This window comes from Sinocyclocheilus anshuiensis, unplaced genomic scaffold (genome assembly GCF_001515605.1).
Source record: "Sinocyclocheilus anshuiensis isolate Anshui unplaced genomic scaffold, SAMN03320099.WGS_v1.1 scaffold207, whole genome shotgun sequence".
Lineage (NCBI taxonomy): Eukaryota > Metazoa > Chordata > Actinopteri > Cypriniformes > Cyprinidae > Sinocyclocheilus > Sinocyclocheilus anshuiensis.
Genome location: NW_015551045.1, coordinates 383,711 through 400,070, shown reverse-complemented (window position 1 = coordinate 400,070; position 16,360 = coordinate 383,711). Strand labels below are relative to the sequence as shown.

Genomic DNA, 16,360 nt, shown 5'->3' with positions numbered 1-16,360 from the left:
TGCTATGTTTAGGCAAAAACTATACTGTCAAATAAAAATAAAGAAAATAAGAATAATCTATCTAACTACAAGCAACAGCACAAATAAATACAATAGAGTAAAGATACAAATAAAATAAACATTGATTTTCAGTTTTTTTTAGGTAGGTCTAACATTCGTTTTTAGGTGCAGAAATTGAATAAAGTAATTAAATGTAAAACAGCATTGCATATTTGACTGTATAAATTAAAGATTAATCTTTATTAAAGTTACAAAAGCTATTCAATCAAGAGCAGTGAGTGATTTCTTTGTTGTTGCCGTTTGATTAATATTAAGAAAGTGCTGTCACTTTAAGAGAATGCACTGATCCAGTGCACTTACGTTCAACGTTCAGCCTGCTATTGTCTGCTATAGGATACTTACCAAGACAGGCATTTTGACATCATTGAATTTGTCTGCTCGCGTTCTGAGGCGCGGGTTTGCATGCTTCGGATGAGCGCACGCACAAATCTTCTCACTGCGCACGCGAGCTCGCGTCCTCTGGTTCTTAAATGTTTAAACTGGCAAAGCTTAAACGAGTTTAGTTTAAACACAGATATCAATGTGTGCCGTTCAGGTCTCACCTGTGCACGCGCGCTATCAGCACCCGGGTGATGACAGAATAAATGCTCATATTCCAACATACGGCATTCGCATTGAACAAGAGTGAATGGTTTGTCCACTTTTTTTTTTTTTCCCCCCCAATCGCTGTTGTTGTAATGTATTGGGAAGTCAGAATGCGCATCCATTAACAGAAACATATTAGCCGAACCCTGTTTGTTTTACGTGTTATTTATAGCAAGCCATATTACAGATGCGTTGTCAGATTTAAGTTGAACCGCGGTCCTAGCGCGTGCCGAACCGTGTGTGGAGAACCGTACGGTTCGATTTTTTTCCGCGAACCGTTCCAACCCCTAATGACAACACTTACAGGATGCACTGAGGAGGAGTCCAAACTACACTCAGAGGCCAAGTGATGCTTGTTATGGTCCATGATATTTGTACAGATTCTGTGTCATGAACAATTCTTTGTGAAGTTTCAAGTTGGAAAAGACGTTTAGTTCCCACTTTAAGTGAACCTTAGTTCCCAGGTCATCTACAAGATCGATTAAAATGCTGATAAATTCAAGAAAAGATGAGACATAAACACATGAAAGTATGATTGAAATGTTAAAAAATAATAATAAAATAAATAAAACACGTTTATTCTATAGCACCTAAAAAAATAATTTGGCACCTGAAATGTTTTCTTATAGGAGCTAATGGCTCCTTACTTGATTTTTTTGTTTGGAGCCCTGTTATTTCACAAAATGTATTCTGTATGCATAAAAAAACTGCGAAGATGCATCTGAAAAATCATGCCCTATAAAGCACTTCAAAAAAAATCTGGATTGATCACACTAGTCATAAACAATAGTTTACTGGTATTGAATGAGATAAAAGTTGCCTATGAATGTGGTTTGAAGGTGCTCCTTAAAAACGTGCTCATAAAACTTTTATAACGCTACTTTTTTTATAATGTAAATGCAGAATATATTGGCGACTTTATCGCTATATAGATTTTCAGTGAATAAAACCATAAAGGGAGAGTTCACTCAGAAATTTAAATCTGTCATCAAATACTCACCTGATGTTGTTCCAAACCCATAAGACTTTCACTCACCTTTGAAAGATATTTTAAACTAATCCTCAGATTCCGGTCCCTCAGTTCAAAGTCCACGCAACCAAAACTTTGATGCTTTGCGTTGATAAACGAAAGTTTTATGGCTGCGTAACAACATAAGGTGGGGTATTTGATGACATTTTTGGATGAACTTGCTCTTTAAAAATTTAATAGTTTTAGAAGACTATAGTGTAGAAATCATATGGACCACTTTTTAGGGATGTAACGGTATGAAAATTTAATTTCACGATTATAGTGTCCAAAATTATCAGTTATCAGTATTATCACGGTATTGTTAAAATGTGCTGGAGATACTGACACATAAATCGCTTCACCAAGTTTCATATTTAAAAATCAACAAACAACAAATAAAATGACTTTTTGTTTGCATAATCACTAAAACAATAACATTACGGATTTTAAATGACAACTTGACTGACAACAGTTTAATATGTTGAAATATCTAACGTAAATGTTCAAATAAAGTATAATTCCCTTAGCACTCATTTAAAACCTCCCAGCTTTTCCGCCCTGTTTTCACTTAAAACGAAACTACTCTGCATGCTGTGCGCACGTGAGACTGTTACTTAAAACTGTGCTTTATGCTGGACAGTATTTATTTACCGCGAGTTGTTCAAATCGCTTTTAATGATAATTAAAAGATGAAACGGTAATACTAACCGTGGGGAATTTTATCATGATTTATCGTCAAACCGGTAATCGTTACATCCCTACCACTTTTATGATGCTTTCAATAAACAGAAATACGGAGTTGCCAGTATAATTTTTTTAAAATTCAAGGAAAAGTCATACAGATTTAGAACAACATGAGGGCAAGTAAATGACTGTTTTCTTTTTTTGGTGTAAGCAAACAAAATTTAATATCTGTCATTATATTAACTATAATAAATATCATGTCAGCCCAATTGTCTATATCAGGTTCTCATCTTTAAGTTTCCATAAAAGCACTGTGTCGTTGAATCTAGGTATCAGATCTCATCTGCTTTCTGATGTTCTCCCCAAAGCATCCTTTCCCAAATCAGTCATGCTTCAGCCGAGACGTTAAACCACGCAGCGAGCCGTCTGCCTCAAGCTGGTGGAGGGCAGCGTTTACACGCTTGGCTGTGTTAGTATGTACACTAATGCAAACAAGGCTGGAATAAAAGCGCACCCACGGCTGCCACACGTACACAATAACTAGAGGAGGAACACCCAGCTGGCAAACAACACACCCACTGGAACAATCTCTGACAACAGTAAACGGCAAAAAAATGTGGAAAACAAAAAAAAAGACCACAGAGACTTAACACAAACCCACAAATTAGCATGCATACTAGGAGGACACGCGCATGTGTTGCCGTTCTCACACCAGCGGTCCACATTACAGTCACAATGTGGCTCACAGCTACACTACAGTAGCGAGTACTTAATGGAGGAGAGGTTAACACACGGACCGTTTAATGATAAGTCTTCAGCAGCTCATCTACACTGTAAATAAATGATTTTTCAAAGTTGTAAATAACACAGATTATAGGAATATTTTTACGAGAAAATACTATTACAGTCTACTTCAAAATTTCACATTTAATTCAATGTGTTACTTGCCATTTCTTTGTAATTATTTGTGAAATTTACTAGCAAATTCTGAGTGAAAATAGTTTCAAAGTAAATCCTAAACCAGATTAATTTTTTTCCAGTGTACGACCAATCTTGCAACAAAATTAAGTTTATTTTGTGAATTATGATAAGATTCGTTGTGATTCAATAAGTCAAGCATCATAACATGCTAAAAAGCACCTCAAACATCTTACCAACTATGGCTGGATTAAAAATACTGATTTCTCTATTTTAATGAACCGATATTGATATTAAGTCCCAAGAATCGATCTATGCTGTTTTCAGTTGATGTGTGAACAAAACTTAAACTTTATTTGTAGCACCACTCCCATCCAATAAATCGCAACAATCTTTGTGATTCGTTACTTTTGATATGAAACAAAGTCTCAGCTTTCAAGTTCTGTCAATTTTATTAGGGCTGAACGATTAATTGCATTTGCGATAATATCGCGATATGAAATAACGCGATTTTTCAATCGCAGAGTCTGCGATTACACGGTCACATGACACGCGAGAGTAAAGAGGTGTGTTCGACTTGAAGATCAGATCGGTGTATGACATCAAAGTACGGCGAGCGAGAGAAAGCCTAAGGAGTTGTCCACGCTCTCTTATAGCTCTCGCAGTACTTTGATGACACACCCATCGGTCTAAGCAGCGCTGCTTCAAATCGAGCGCCGGCCATCAGCAGATAAAGAAAAGAATTAAAACGGTAAACAGCCAAAGGACGTAACTTAGAATGGGAGATGGATCGGTTTGTGAAAGGGAAGAGAAAATCCATAGATGAAGTCGCACAGACCCAGGCAGGTGCTGGTCATTTAAAAGCTAAATGCAGAAAATATGACGAGGCATATCTCGCTCTCGGCTTCACTCACCGTGTCTATACCAGACGCTACAGTTGTCGCGTCACGCCGCAACAGCTCTACACTGGACGCGGCAAAGCGACCGTTGCAAATCATTTGTTTCAAGTGATGCAGGTGTTTTTTTTTCCCTGTAGGTTTTTTTAATTAAAAAAGTATAAATTTTTCATAATGTTTAGTGAAATTATTTGGTAGTCTGAGGTGGGATGGGGATTCGGGAAAGGGGGGCAGATTTTTTTTATAGGTTTAAAGGGGGGCGAGACCAAAAAAGTTTGAGAACCACTGATCTAAAGTTAACAGACAGTGTGGTAAGTAGTGTGGTAAAGCAACAGATTTGTTTTTATATTTCTGCAATCTACTTTAGTTTGTGATTTGTTACTGACTTTCATATTAATGTTTACACCAGGCTTATTTAAACATAATTATTACATGCTTACAAGGTTGGAAGTTCAACAAATCAGTCAATGTACTGTGTAGTTGTTAAATAAAAATGTCATTCATATCAATTCATGCATCACCTAATTTCATCGTAACATATAGGCCTGGCCTACAGAAAAGAACATTTATGTTTAATCTATCTAATAGTGTGTTGAGCATACTACACAATGATTTATAGCTTATCTTTGTTGAATAATACAGAACATAAAGAGCTTTAAAACAATAAAACAAATCGGAAATCTGATCGTTAATTTAAACGACGACTGATCATGGAAATTATAAAAAATTGACATCCCTACTACATATCCAACTGAAATTTGAAATTTATCTCAAAACCCAGCCCTATTAGCAACCACCCATGACTCTCCAGCATCACAGTCACGGCTTTTGCACAGCAGGAACCACTGACGTACCCTTCAGTAAACATCTAGTTTAGTGTGAAATAAACTTCAGTGTGCACTTTAAGTTGCATGTCAATCCAAAAACATGGGAGACAGGAAATAACGGATCTCTCCACGCTGAGCTGTGGAATTTCTTGATGCGAGTCTTAAGTTATGCTCTTAAACAAAATGCTACTTTCTGCAACACAAAACTTGAAACCCACTGACATTAGGACATCCACTGAAATCTGGAAAGCATGCTGGATTCAGCTTTCTAAAACAAGACTACTGAAATGACCATGTTTGTCTTCATCTTGCCTAGCGTCTGTCATCACATTTTTAACAATTTTACATTTTCTGGAGAGTGAGGGATGCTTGTCTGTGCAAAACTCGTTGCCATGATGCTGTGAAGTGGGTGGTTGCTCCTATAAACAATGATTAGAAAAAACATCCATTCATAATTACAATCCTACACATCCAAACATTAAAGCATGCCATCTAATAATTGTATAATACAATGAACTGGTCAATCACGGTAAATCACACTAAAGCTTGAAATGCTACGACACTCAAAAGATAACTTCAAATGATTTCTGCAGATAAAAGGTCACCTGCAGGATGACTTAATATTTAACATATTCTTTAATATTTAAATAATTAAATTATTACCATGACAATATATAGAAAACGTATAAATTATATAATATATATATAAAATGTATATAATTATTAAAAAAAATGTATATATAAAAATCTAACCATAAATTAAAATGCTAAGAAAAGACAAAATCTAGATGCCTTCGAGTCTAAAAGGTTGAGAATCACTGCACTAAAGTCTCTGCATAACAGTGATATTCAGCTAACTGAAACCTCAACAGACGTTGCATGAAGACTTGCACGCGAAATGGGGATGAAAAGAAAACTTCTGGTTTCCTTGAGACTGATGGCAATTGTCATTGCACTGATTACAGCAGCCCTCACAGAAATCCACATCTGGCAGAGATGCTTGGTGTCTCGCCTATATAATGCATAACTTGCAACAAGGTTTCACTCAAGAGAGCATATGAAGATTAATATTAGTCAGTGTCATTACATTCCACAGCAACACTATCACAGTCAGCAGTTGAACGGCTTCAAAAGTCTCTATCAGTCCAAGACGTTACATAGAGATGATTATGTCTTATAAACTCAAAACTTAAAATATTAAATTCAATGCAAACATTTGTTGCACATATTTAAGTGCACAGATTACACTAATTCAACACATCCCTGCTTGCAGACTAAACCTCACATACTGGAAATAAGGGCTTTTGCAGGAACTGCCTTCATGCAGCAGAGTCACGCTGACAAGAACAATCAGTTTCTGATGGACTGTAAGATTATCCCATAGACCAGGTTTTGGGGTGAAAGTTTTACCTGAACCCAGTTGCTTATGGGACAGGCACGTGTCTCACCTGAGCCTGGTTTGACCTGACGGGACAGATGAGAGCTAGAGAGCGACCAAAAATGTTCTGACTAACACATTGGACCGATATTCAGACTTTTCAACTGGCTATCGGTTCTTTAATAGCGGGTCTGCCGATTAAATGTGAACATTTGACAAATATCTACAAATCAACCAACAAGAGTACTATATACTGCAAAATACGCAAACGTAATTATAAATAACAGTTACTTATGAAAATATGCAGCTTCACAATTAAAAACAAAGATTTTTTGATTATTTAGATCACAACATATTTTATTTATTATTAATTTATTCATTTTTTATTTATTTATATGTATTTGCATTGTTGTCCAACAATATCCAGTGATTATCATCAAAATTATTTATTTTAGAAATATTAAATACAAATCATTTTGACAATTTTAGAAATAAAACAGCTCTGCATTCGTTATCAGGAAAACAACACGAGACATATCTAGAAAAATATATATTTACAGATATTAATACATTTCAACTTAATCGGTTATCGGTCATTTAATACTAAAATTATCAATATATGGCACAATTTGATGGATATCTAAACAACAAAATATTCTCCATTGCAAAATATGTAAAAGTAACGTATTTTTAAAATATTATTATTTTCTATTTTTGAGAAACAAGTAGCTTAACCATTAAGACAACACAAAAACAAAAAAAACATCCGACTCTTTAGGTCAAAAGTAATTCTGCATAAACAACAATAGCAATACTTTTAACTAAAATATTTATAATGCATATGTTTTTCATTGACGCTTAATGATCAACTAGTCATTATTGTGTAAACATTAGGTTCTGCATATCAGTTTTCAGAAATCAAACAAGAATCTCTAGCAAGACATGGACCTGGGTCTGTGGGGGTTTGAGACGGACAACCGAGTCTCTCCTGAACTGATCGATCTCTGGTGGGACAGGTGAGAGATTTTTGACGTTGAGACTTACCTGGTTTCTTACTGGACAGGTGAGATCGCTACCTGAACCCTGCCTGCGAGATTTCCCACTGAACACGTGAGAGTTTCACCTGGTCTACAGGGTTTCCGATCGGACATCCGAGCGAATGCGTTACAAAACACACGACCTGGTCTATGAGAGTTCTCGTCCGGATCTGAACTAGATTTCTGATGTGAGCTCGGAGAGGTGTTCAGGTTTGACAGGTGCGAGCAGCATCTTACCTGGAGTGTCGGAGGAGGACAGCGCAGGTGAGTTCAGTTTGGGCCGCTTTGCGCTGGAGGGACCCATATCCAGCAGATTATCAGCCATCGTGCTCTCTCGCCTCACAAAAAAACACGACAAAACAACAAATGCGTCTTCCGAGAGCCCGGAAGGGGGGACAAAGCGAAATAAATCAAATCAACCCTCGAGTTTCTGTATTATTATTCAGCGATCAGGGGCCAATAAGTAACAGATGGGGCTCAAACGCGACTCAACAGCGCCCCGCTCCGCCACCGCAATTCACCCCATGATAATCCAACACCCAAAACCCGCATAATTACCCTTAATGATCACCCCAAACCCCACGGAAATAAATTATATCATCGTTAAAACCGACAAACAAACGACGAGGGAGAAAAATCATCAAGTCCCGATTGATTTAAGTGGCTCGCGTGGGTCTGTTCAATTTCTGCGAATAAAAATAAAGACCTTCGAGCTCCATGTCCAGCCCGAATCGAATAATCAGTAAAGTCTAGAAATATAAATGAAAAATGAGAACAAATATGTCTATTTTAATATAGGCGAGTGGCACAGGAGCGCCGCTCGCGCTGAAGGGGGAAATCAGATATACGGGGGTTTTCCAGCCGACCACAAAAACGGCTCCATTACGCTGATATTCGCCACAAAGATCCGCGATTCGGCCCGAAGCTTGTCGTTTCCGTCGCGGGGAAGCTATTTGGGCCGGTTCCGATGGAGCCGGGCGTGTAAAAAATTATATAATGCTCTCCCGAAATCCTGACGCTCATCCGCGACAAGATGGCGGCTGTTGATTCCTTCGATACAAAAAGTTTTTTTTTCTTTTCCAGCCAGACTGTGGAGGGGGAGGGGCTGCGCGGCCACGCCCCTTACGCAAACGCGCACGTCACGCAGTCGTAACCAAAACAGCCGCTAGGGGGCGTGGTTTACATGTAAATGGCGTAGAGATGTAGTATTCAATCGGGCCCTTACAAAAGTGTACCATACCACAGTAAGTACTCTAATCTAGTGCAATAAAATGCTGATATATCTTTATTAAAATTAAGAGATCTGTATTACGATTTTTCAGTAGTACTGCAGTAAATCTTGGTATTTTAGCAGACAACGGCACATTCTTGCAACTTTTGTAAATACAGCTGTGTATACAAAAATACATACTTGATAGGAATAAAAGGAAGGGTTCATCCCAAAATTAGACTTGTGTGGTAGTGTGTGTGCAGGATACTGTTAATGTCAAATTTTAAGGTAGCCTAGATTCATTACAAATCAACAGACAGAACGCAGACTTTAACACTGTATTATTGGCTTTCCCTTTTCATCCATTAGCTTTGATGTAACAGTATGGCACATGCACTGATATAAATAATACAAAAAAAATTATATGTCAACACACAGAGCAATGCAAATGTATAAACATAGGAGAAAAAAAAACTTTATACAAATGAATACAGATTGAGTTTATAAATGAAGGTTTCTCCAAAGAAACAGAGAAACTCAAAATCATACATTCTTGAATAAATATACTCTTTGGCAAGAAGTCCCAGTGTGTGATATTTTTGTTGACACACATTTGTGTGTCAAATTTTACATGCACACATTTCCTATGTCAAATTGCTTGTAATCATCAGATGGGCCAACTCAAGTGATTGTAAATAAAATAAAATAAAATGTGGCTCTTCTGTTATCATACATTAGTTCAGTCCTTTCATTCACCCTAAATGTGTTTTTTGCTTTCCTCACAATAAAGTCTCAAACAGAATGGAATGGAAAGTTCATAAGGAGCAGATTTCCATAAAAATAACTGATTAAAAAACACAAATGTGCTTCGTCAAGCTAAGTTCAAGCAGCAGTTCAGAAGCTGAAGCGTAATACTTATTTAGTTGGATCAAGTTTTATATTGCTCTACTACTCTGAAACAGAGCCCATAAGGGTTGTGTGCTCATTCCCCCACCAGACAGCAAGGGCACTTTTATTATTTAGCAAAAGTTGTGACCTATAAAATATATTATAAATACATGGATTGCTATGCTTGGTGTCACCAAAAACACATCAACTGAACAGTATCAAAATCAGCACAGAATAAAAGGACATATTAGAATGGCACCTTGGAGTAAAATGACAATATTCATCCTGTACATTTACAAATGAAGAGCAGTTCACATTCAAAAGGAATATACAGTGAAAATGGACACGTCAAGCTAATTGTTAATAAAAGGCACAGCGCTAAAGATAACGTTAAATCTGAAGACATTTATCATACACAAGCATTTAGTGTATGATAATGAACAGATAATCAGGATGACGTCATCTGACTGGTCAATGCATTTTAAATGAGTAAAAGGCACTAATATATACAATGCGAAATACTGGCAAATCAATCACTTTTTATAACAATTCCCTTTTAAATGTATAGGTTCTTGGCAAACTGCAAATTCACAGCAATGTCAAGAAAAGTTATACATTTCACATTTTCTCATATTCCTATAAATATCACCACTGAATGTGAAGCATGACAAATCAAAAGAAAATTGTTGAGCACCCAACCCTTTTAAACTAATACAGGTCACCCATTATAAAGCCAAAATGCAAGGAAAAAAGCAAAGACATCAAACCGCTATCAAAAGGTAAAAACATCCATTCTTAAATCATGAGACATATAATGTATGCAGTGTCAGTGCAGATTAAGTTACTCACAAAGCTCAATGTTAAAAAGATTAAAATCTACTTCCTTTTGCTAATATTCCATACGATAATTTACCCTTTACTATTGCACATCAAAAGACAAGCAGGCAGAGTCAAGGCTATGGTCTAATCTATTCTAATATTCACATGAGTATGTACATATGACTGGCTGGCTAAATATATGTTACCTAGATCATACTGTTATGCCAGGTGACTTAATTGGCAACATAATTTCTTGTCTCTTTAGATTTGAGTACAGTTAAAGTTTCTTTTTTCACATTTGAACTAATTGAATTAACTTTTACCGCTCAAGATGCCAGTGCACGATAATTCAAATCAAAGCCCATATGAAACGGCACACTCATACTTTGACGTAACTCTAAGTGAAACATTATATTGCATGAGAAAAAAAAAGTAGGATATGATTTAATTTGATCCATCAGTAATTGATTAGATGGTGGACGTAGACGATACCAGCATTTTTCCCCAATATTTAAAGATTTTTGAACAGAGTACTTCCAATTTTAAAGTGTTGTTTTCAAATCTATCATTATTTGCTATTATTGCCGTAATCTGTTTAATATTAAATTGCTGCACTACCTACAACAGTAGCCTAAAACAATGTTGTTTAGCTACTGATTATTATTATTTTCCATGCCTGCGCATCCTAGGTGACGTCAACTGAAAAGAAAAGTCGTTTCAGAGGCGGAGCAAGTTTAAATTTTGACGAAAGATTACAAAGACAAACATTTTTGCTTTTTTCGACAAAGTGCACTGATGAATCGTCCAGAAGAGGCCAGTTGCATAAACATAGACACTATGTTAAGACTGTGTCTTACAAACTAGTTTGACCAACTAGCAGTTAGCCAAGGGGTAATCAGTCTTATTTTTTGGATTCACATTAGACCAGTCTACCTTTTTGTAACTGACTTTAAAAAGTTATGACCAGTCTTGAAGAAAAGAAATTAGATGACTAACTCTTTTTAAGACTAGTCTAGGCAGTTTATGCAACCCGCCCCAGAATAAGACTAGGAATGTTTTTTAGAAGAGCAAATGTTGATTTTATGTTGACTCGTAAACAAGCTATGCCTATATCTTAAAACCAACTGCCCATTTTTATATTTTATGTAAAGTCTGAAAGTCACAGTAGCTAATTCATGAATGCATTTTTGTCCTTTAAGACTACAATCTCATTAGCATTAAGGCAAAGTTGCCACGTCGTATTAGAACTCACTGTTAGATCTCATCCGAAATTCAGGTGTTGGTCAGCCAATCAAGCATTTAGCTGCAAAGTGCAGAGCAACAGGAAAAATCGCAGAAAAAAGAGACAGAAAGGCCATAATCAGACAGTTAGGAATACATGCATCAATATAAAACACTGTAGAAATGTTTGATATTGTTGATTGTAGATGATTTTAGCCCATAGCTTGCTCTACATTTCGTTAATACTTCTTCACAGACACTTTAGGCCATGCACCATTCAACGCGATGGTTTTATCTTGGGTCTTTTTTAAAACAGCAATCATCGCAATATAGAGTTTGGCTTCGTAAAATTGTGTTGAATACTGATTGATGAACGTCCAACAGAGAGAACTCAAAAATATCTACAAATATTCCAAAATATATCAAATACTTTCACAAAAATTACAGCGCTTTCTAACGTCAAATTTACATGCTAAATCCTTAAGATCTTCTAAAGATTTGATTGAGAATCCTTTTTTAAAAATGCCTCATACATATTGATATCATCCTAAAGGCACTTCATTAAAAGAAAACCATTCACGAAAGGCAGACAGTAGTAAGAGCTAGAGGGAAATAATATTCGAAATTAAATTAGCAGGAATAACTGCGGTCTACTTAAGGATGGGACTTCAGGTCTGTGCTGTCCCAATGCATCTCCTCAGCATTTCTTATCCCATGTAGAAATGGTTCCTGTGGCTCCTCTGAGTTTTTACGGTCCAGCACCGCCATCCAGATGTGAAAGTATCTCCTGGTTCAGGTAGCGCTATAAACACTTCAAGGTGGTGTGCTTAAACTTTCCACATACACAGATGTAAATCTACGCTAGCATACATCCCTAAACATGCCAATCCCTACAAACTCAACGGAGAGCCTGTGTTTAAAGGGTTAAATTCAACAGCGACAACAATGTTGGCTTGTTTCAAGTCAAAGTTTTGTCATTTCGCCCATATACGCTATTTCTCCCTCCATTTTTGCAACGGCTTCTGTGTTTTCTGCCCGGACAGGAGGAGAGGTCAAAGTCGGGTCCGGTGGTTTACCGAAAACCGCTGGACTTGCTCTCAAGCTGGTTTCCGGTATGCAAGTCAGGCCAACAACAGACGCAGATCGTTGAGTCTTGGATGTACCATTGCTTCCAGCCGTCTGGGGAAAGTCTCTACCAGCGAAACCCTGTCCGGTAAGTCCTGAGCTCACAGAGAATGACGCGCCTACTCTACTAGCATTGGCCGCTGGGACCATATTGGTGATCTCATCGGTGGGCGAGCGTCCGATGCTGCCATCCACCTGCGCTCGGATTTCCGGAGAGACCGAGAGCTGGTATTGAGGTACAGGTCCGCTGTCTGAGCTCTTCGGGTAAAGGTAGGTCTTCATTTGACCCTTGCCCTTCACGTTAACGGTACCGCGGTAGTCGAACTCGTAGTCCATTCCACTGAGCACGCAGTAGCTCTCCTCGCTAACCTGAACGCGACACTCCACGCCAGTTGTGTCCATCCGGCTGGCGATGTTCACCGTGTCGCCCCAGATGTCGTAGAGTAGCTTGGTGGTGCCGATGACTCCAGCGGTAAGAGATCCGTGGTTGAACCCGATTCGCAACTTGAATTTAAAGCCAAGCATGTTTTTATTAAAATCGTCCACAACGCGCATCATTTCCAAAGAAAATTCAAAAAGCGCTCGCAGGTGAGCGTGCGGATGGGCTTGATCGCTACACTGTTGCGTATTGAGCCCTGACGCCGCCATGTAGGTGGCGCCAATCGTCTTGATCTTCTCGATATTGGAAAAGTCGGATTTGCGCAAGAGTTCGTCGAAGTCCCCAATGAGTTCGTTCAGGACGCGGTAGCACTCCTTCCCGCCTTCGTAGCTCTCTTCGTAGAACTCGCTGAAGTTGACGATGCTGGCGAAGATGACGCCCACGTTGTCGTGGTTCTTCGAGTAGCTCTGGGTCACCTTCAGCTGCTCGGCCACGTGGATCGGGATGATGTTGCGCAGGAGCCAGTCGGCCTGGTCCCGCATGTTCTGGATCTTGATGCGGTGCTGGTCTGCTTCCACGTTGCCGTGGTAGTGTAGACGGTAGCTCACCTCGAACTCGCGGTTGAGGAACCAAACGAGGAGGAGCAACAGGAAAAAGGCAACCAAAGCTTCCGGGCCGAGCAGGTCCTGCGGTCGGATTGAATCTTCGGCAGGGGACTGGACGTCATTAAAGCTGCTGTTGAAGTCACTGGATCTGGTGGATACAGGGAAAGACAATTGCTGAAACAAAAATGTAAACTCTAGGTTGAGACTTTTGAGTGCTATGCTAGCATAAAATCAATCCAATAAAATGTGAAACAGAAATAGTATCCATAGTCCTAAACTTACCTCAAAAATAAACGTTCCCAAGTGCTAAAAGGAAAACGACAGTGAAAAGATAGCTTTGGATTAGTATTAGCATAACATAACTAATCTATGAAAGCCCAATAAAAGCATCATAATTCATTAACTTGCATAAATAAATACTTTTATTCAGTAAAGATGCATTTAATTGATCAAAAGTGACAGTAAATACATTCATGATGTTATAAAACGTCTATTTTAAATAAATGTTGTTCTTTCGAACTTTCTATTCATCAGATAATCTTGAAAAATCTGTATATTTGAATTATTTCTGAAGCATCATGTGACACTAAAGACTGGAGTAATGATGCTGAAAATTCAGCTTTGCATCACAGGAATAAATGACATTGTATTCAAATAGCAAACAGTTATTTTAAATTGTAATAATATTTCACAATATAATAAATGCAGCCATGGTGAGCAGTAGAGACTTCTTTCAAAAAAATCTTACTGACCCCAAACTTTTGAATTGTAGTATACACATTTAAAAAAAATACTTCTTAAGTCATTTAAATATCTTTTTCAACATGTTTTCCAGTTAAAATGTGTAAAAATGTTATCTTTTGTATGAGCATATTTTTCACTTGTTTTTTTAGAAAAACTGCAGTAAGTCAAAATACATCCTCATATTAAAGACATTCTCTAAAAACAATTCTTATTCAGTGTTGTTTCAAGTAAATAGATTTCTAAATATTTTATCTCAAAAACAAGACAAAATCACTTTTTTTTTTGTTTGCAGTAAGTAAGATGTGTAATATGTGGGTCACACTTTAGTTTGGGGACCAATTTTCACTTTTAACTAACTATTAACTACAACTGTTTCCTCAATAAACTCCCAAACTGCTGCTTATTAATAGTTAGTAAGGCTGTTAAAGGGGTCATATGATGCTATTTTAAAGATCATTATTTTGTGTATTTGGTATAACAGAATATGTTGACATGCTTTAATGTTCAAAAAACACATTATTTTTCAAATACTGTACATTATTGTAGGTCCTCTATGCCCCGCCTCTCTCAAACACGTCGTTTTTGATGTAGATATGTGGGGGTGTGTTAGAACGAGCCGTTTTAGGTAGGCGTGGTTGACTCTTAACTTTTATAAAGAATATCTCTTTGGATTTGAGACTTTAGTCTTTGCAACTTTACAGATCTTCTTTATGCACCAAGAGCTTGTAACACTCCAAAGAGAAAGGAAAAATTGAAATCGCATCATATGACCCCTTTAAGTTTAGGTATGGGGTGGATTAAGGGATCTAAAATATGGTCATGTAGAGTAAGCCATTAATATGTGTTTTATAAATACTAAACAGCCAATATGCTAGTAATATACATGCTAATAAGCAACTAGTAAATAGTGAGAATTGGTTGCTAAACTGAAGTGTTAGCATATGTGCACTGTGTGATTGTTTGAACCTGCAAGGGGGGCTCCAGAGCACACTGAGAAAGGTGAGTCCCGCTAGCGTCGCCAGGCTTGAACGCATCCAGAAACTGAGCTGGCAGAAATTGCTGTACTGGATGATGGCAATTATGACAGCACAGCAGGTGAACATGGTGAACTGGGGAAAAGAATTAGACATGAATTAAACATGCTCATGCTCACAGCAGAGTACGTGCAGGATTGCAGTTTACAGAAATATGTACTTCCCTGACTCAGAGCAGCATCAAATTGCTTCAATTACTGCATCTTTGCTGTCTAGAGGTCACCAGACACGTCTATAAAATGTTACATAATAGATGTACTGTACCATACATACTTAAAGTGCACACTTAAAAGCATTTAGCCAAGCATGCACATTTATTCTGTTAGCATGACGCTATGCTGTGTGTTTCCTTTACTGCATATAAAATGGTTTCTTTTGTTTTAACAATATTTACAGCTCTTTTAGAGTCCTTTTGAGGAAAATCTACAACTTTTATTAAACTCACATATGATCCTAAATTCTGGATTTAATTCTGCTTTAAAGGTGCTGTATGTAGGATTGACACCGAGTGGTTGAACTAGGTATTGCAGTCCAACTTCAAAATATTGGAGAGGGTTTTCTTTTATGTAAAGCACTTTGAATTACCATTGTGTATGAAATGTGATATATAAATAAACTTGCCTTGCCTTACAGCACCTTTAAAAGGGATCAACAAATTGGGATGTATATATAAACATATATATTTATTATAATAAAATTATACAGTACTGTTCAAAAGTATGTCATCGGTAAGATTTTAAAATATATATATTTTTGAAATAAGTCTGTTAAGCTCACCAAGGCTGCATTTATTTGATCAAAAATACAATAAAAACAGTAATATTCAGAAAAGTTGTTACAATTTAAAATATATTTTTCTATTGTAATATATATATTTAAAATGTAATTTATTCCTGTGATCAAAGCTGAATTTTCAGCATCATTACTCCAGTCTTCAGTGT

General features: G+C 37.3%; 2 protein-coding genes across 6 annotated transcripts in view; both read right to left on the bottom strand.

The window, feature by feature from the left end:
- crebbpb (CREB binding protein b) overlaps positions 1 to 8,442 on the bottom strand; it is a 75,368-nt gene extending 66,926 nt beyond the window's left edge. For all 5 annotated transcript variants that reach the window (XM_016451318.1, XM_016451322.1, XM_016451320.1 and 2 more), the window contains exon 1: positions 7,632 to 8,442. In XM_016451318.1, the coding sequence (XP_016306804.1) occupies positions 7,632 to 7,719 (88 nt within the window). In that variant the 5' untranslated portion in view covers positions 7,720 to 8,442. The remainder of the gene's footprint in view (positions 1 to 7,631) is intronic.
- A 392-nt stretch (positions 8,443 to 8,834) lies between these two features.
- Positions 8,835 to 16,360, bottom strand: part of LOC107661757 (adenylate cyclase type 9-like) — a 56,112-nt gene continuing 48,586 nt past the window's right edge. Inside the window, exons 9-11 of the mRNA XM_016451524.1 lie at positions 15,352 to 15,494; positions 13,924 to 13,947; positions 8,835 to 13,789 (exon numbers count right to left, since the gene is read on the bottom strand). Coding sequence (XP_016307010.1) covers positions 12,496 to 13,789; positions 13,924 to 13,947; positions 15,352 to 15,494 — 1,461 coding nt within the window. The 3' untranslated portion in view covers positions 8,835 to 12,495. The remainder of the gene's footprint in view (positions 13,790 to 13,923; positions 13,948 to 15,351; positions 15,495 to 16,360) is intronic.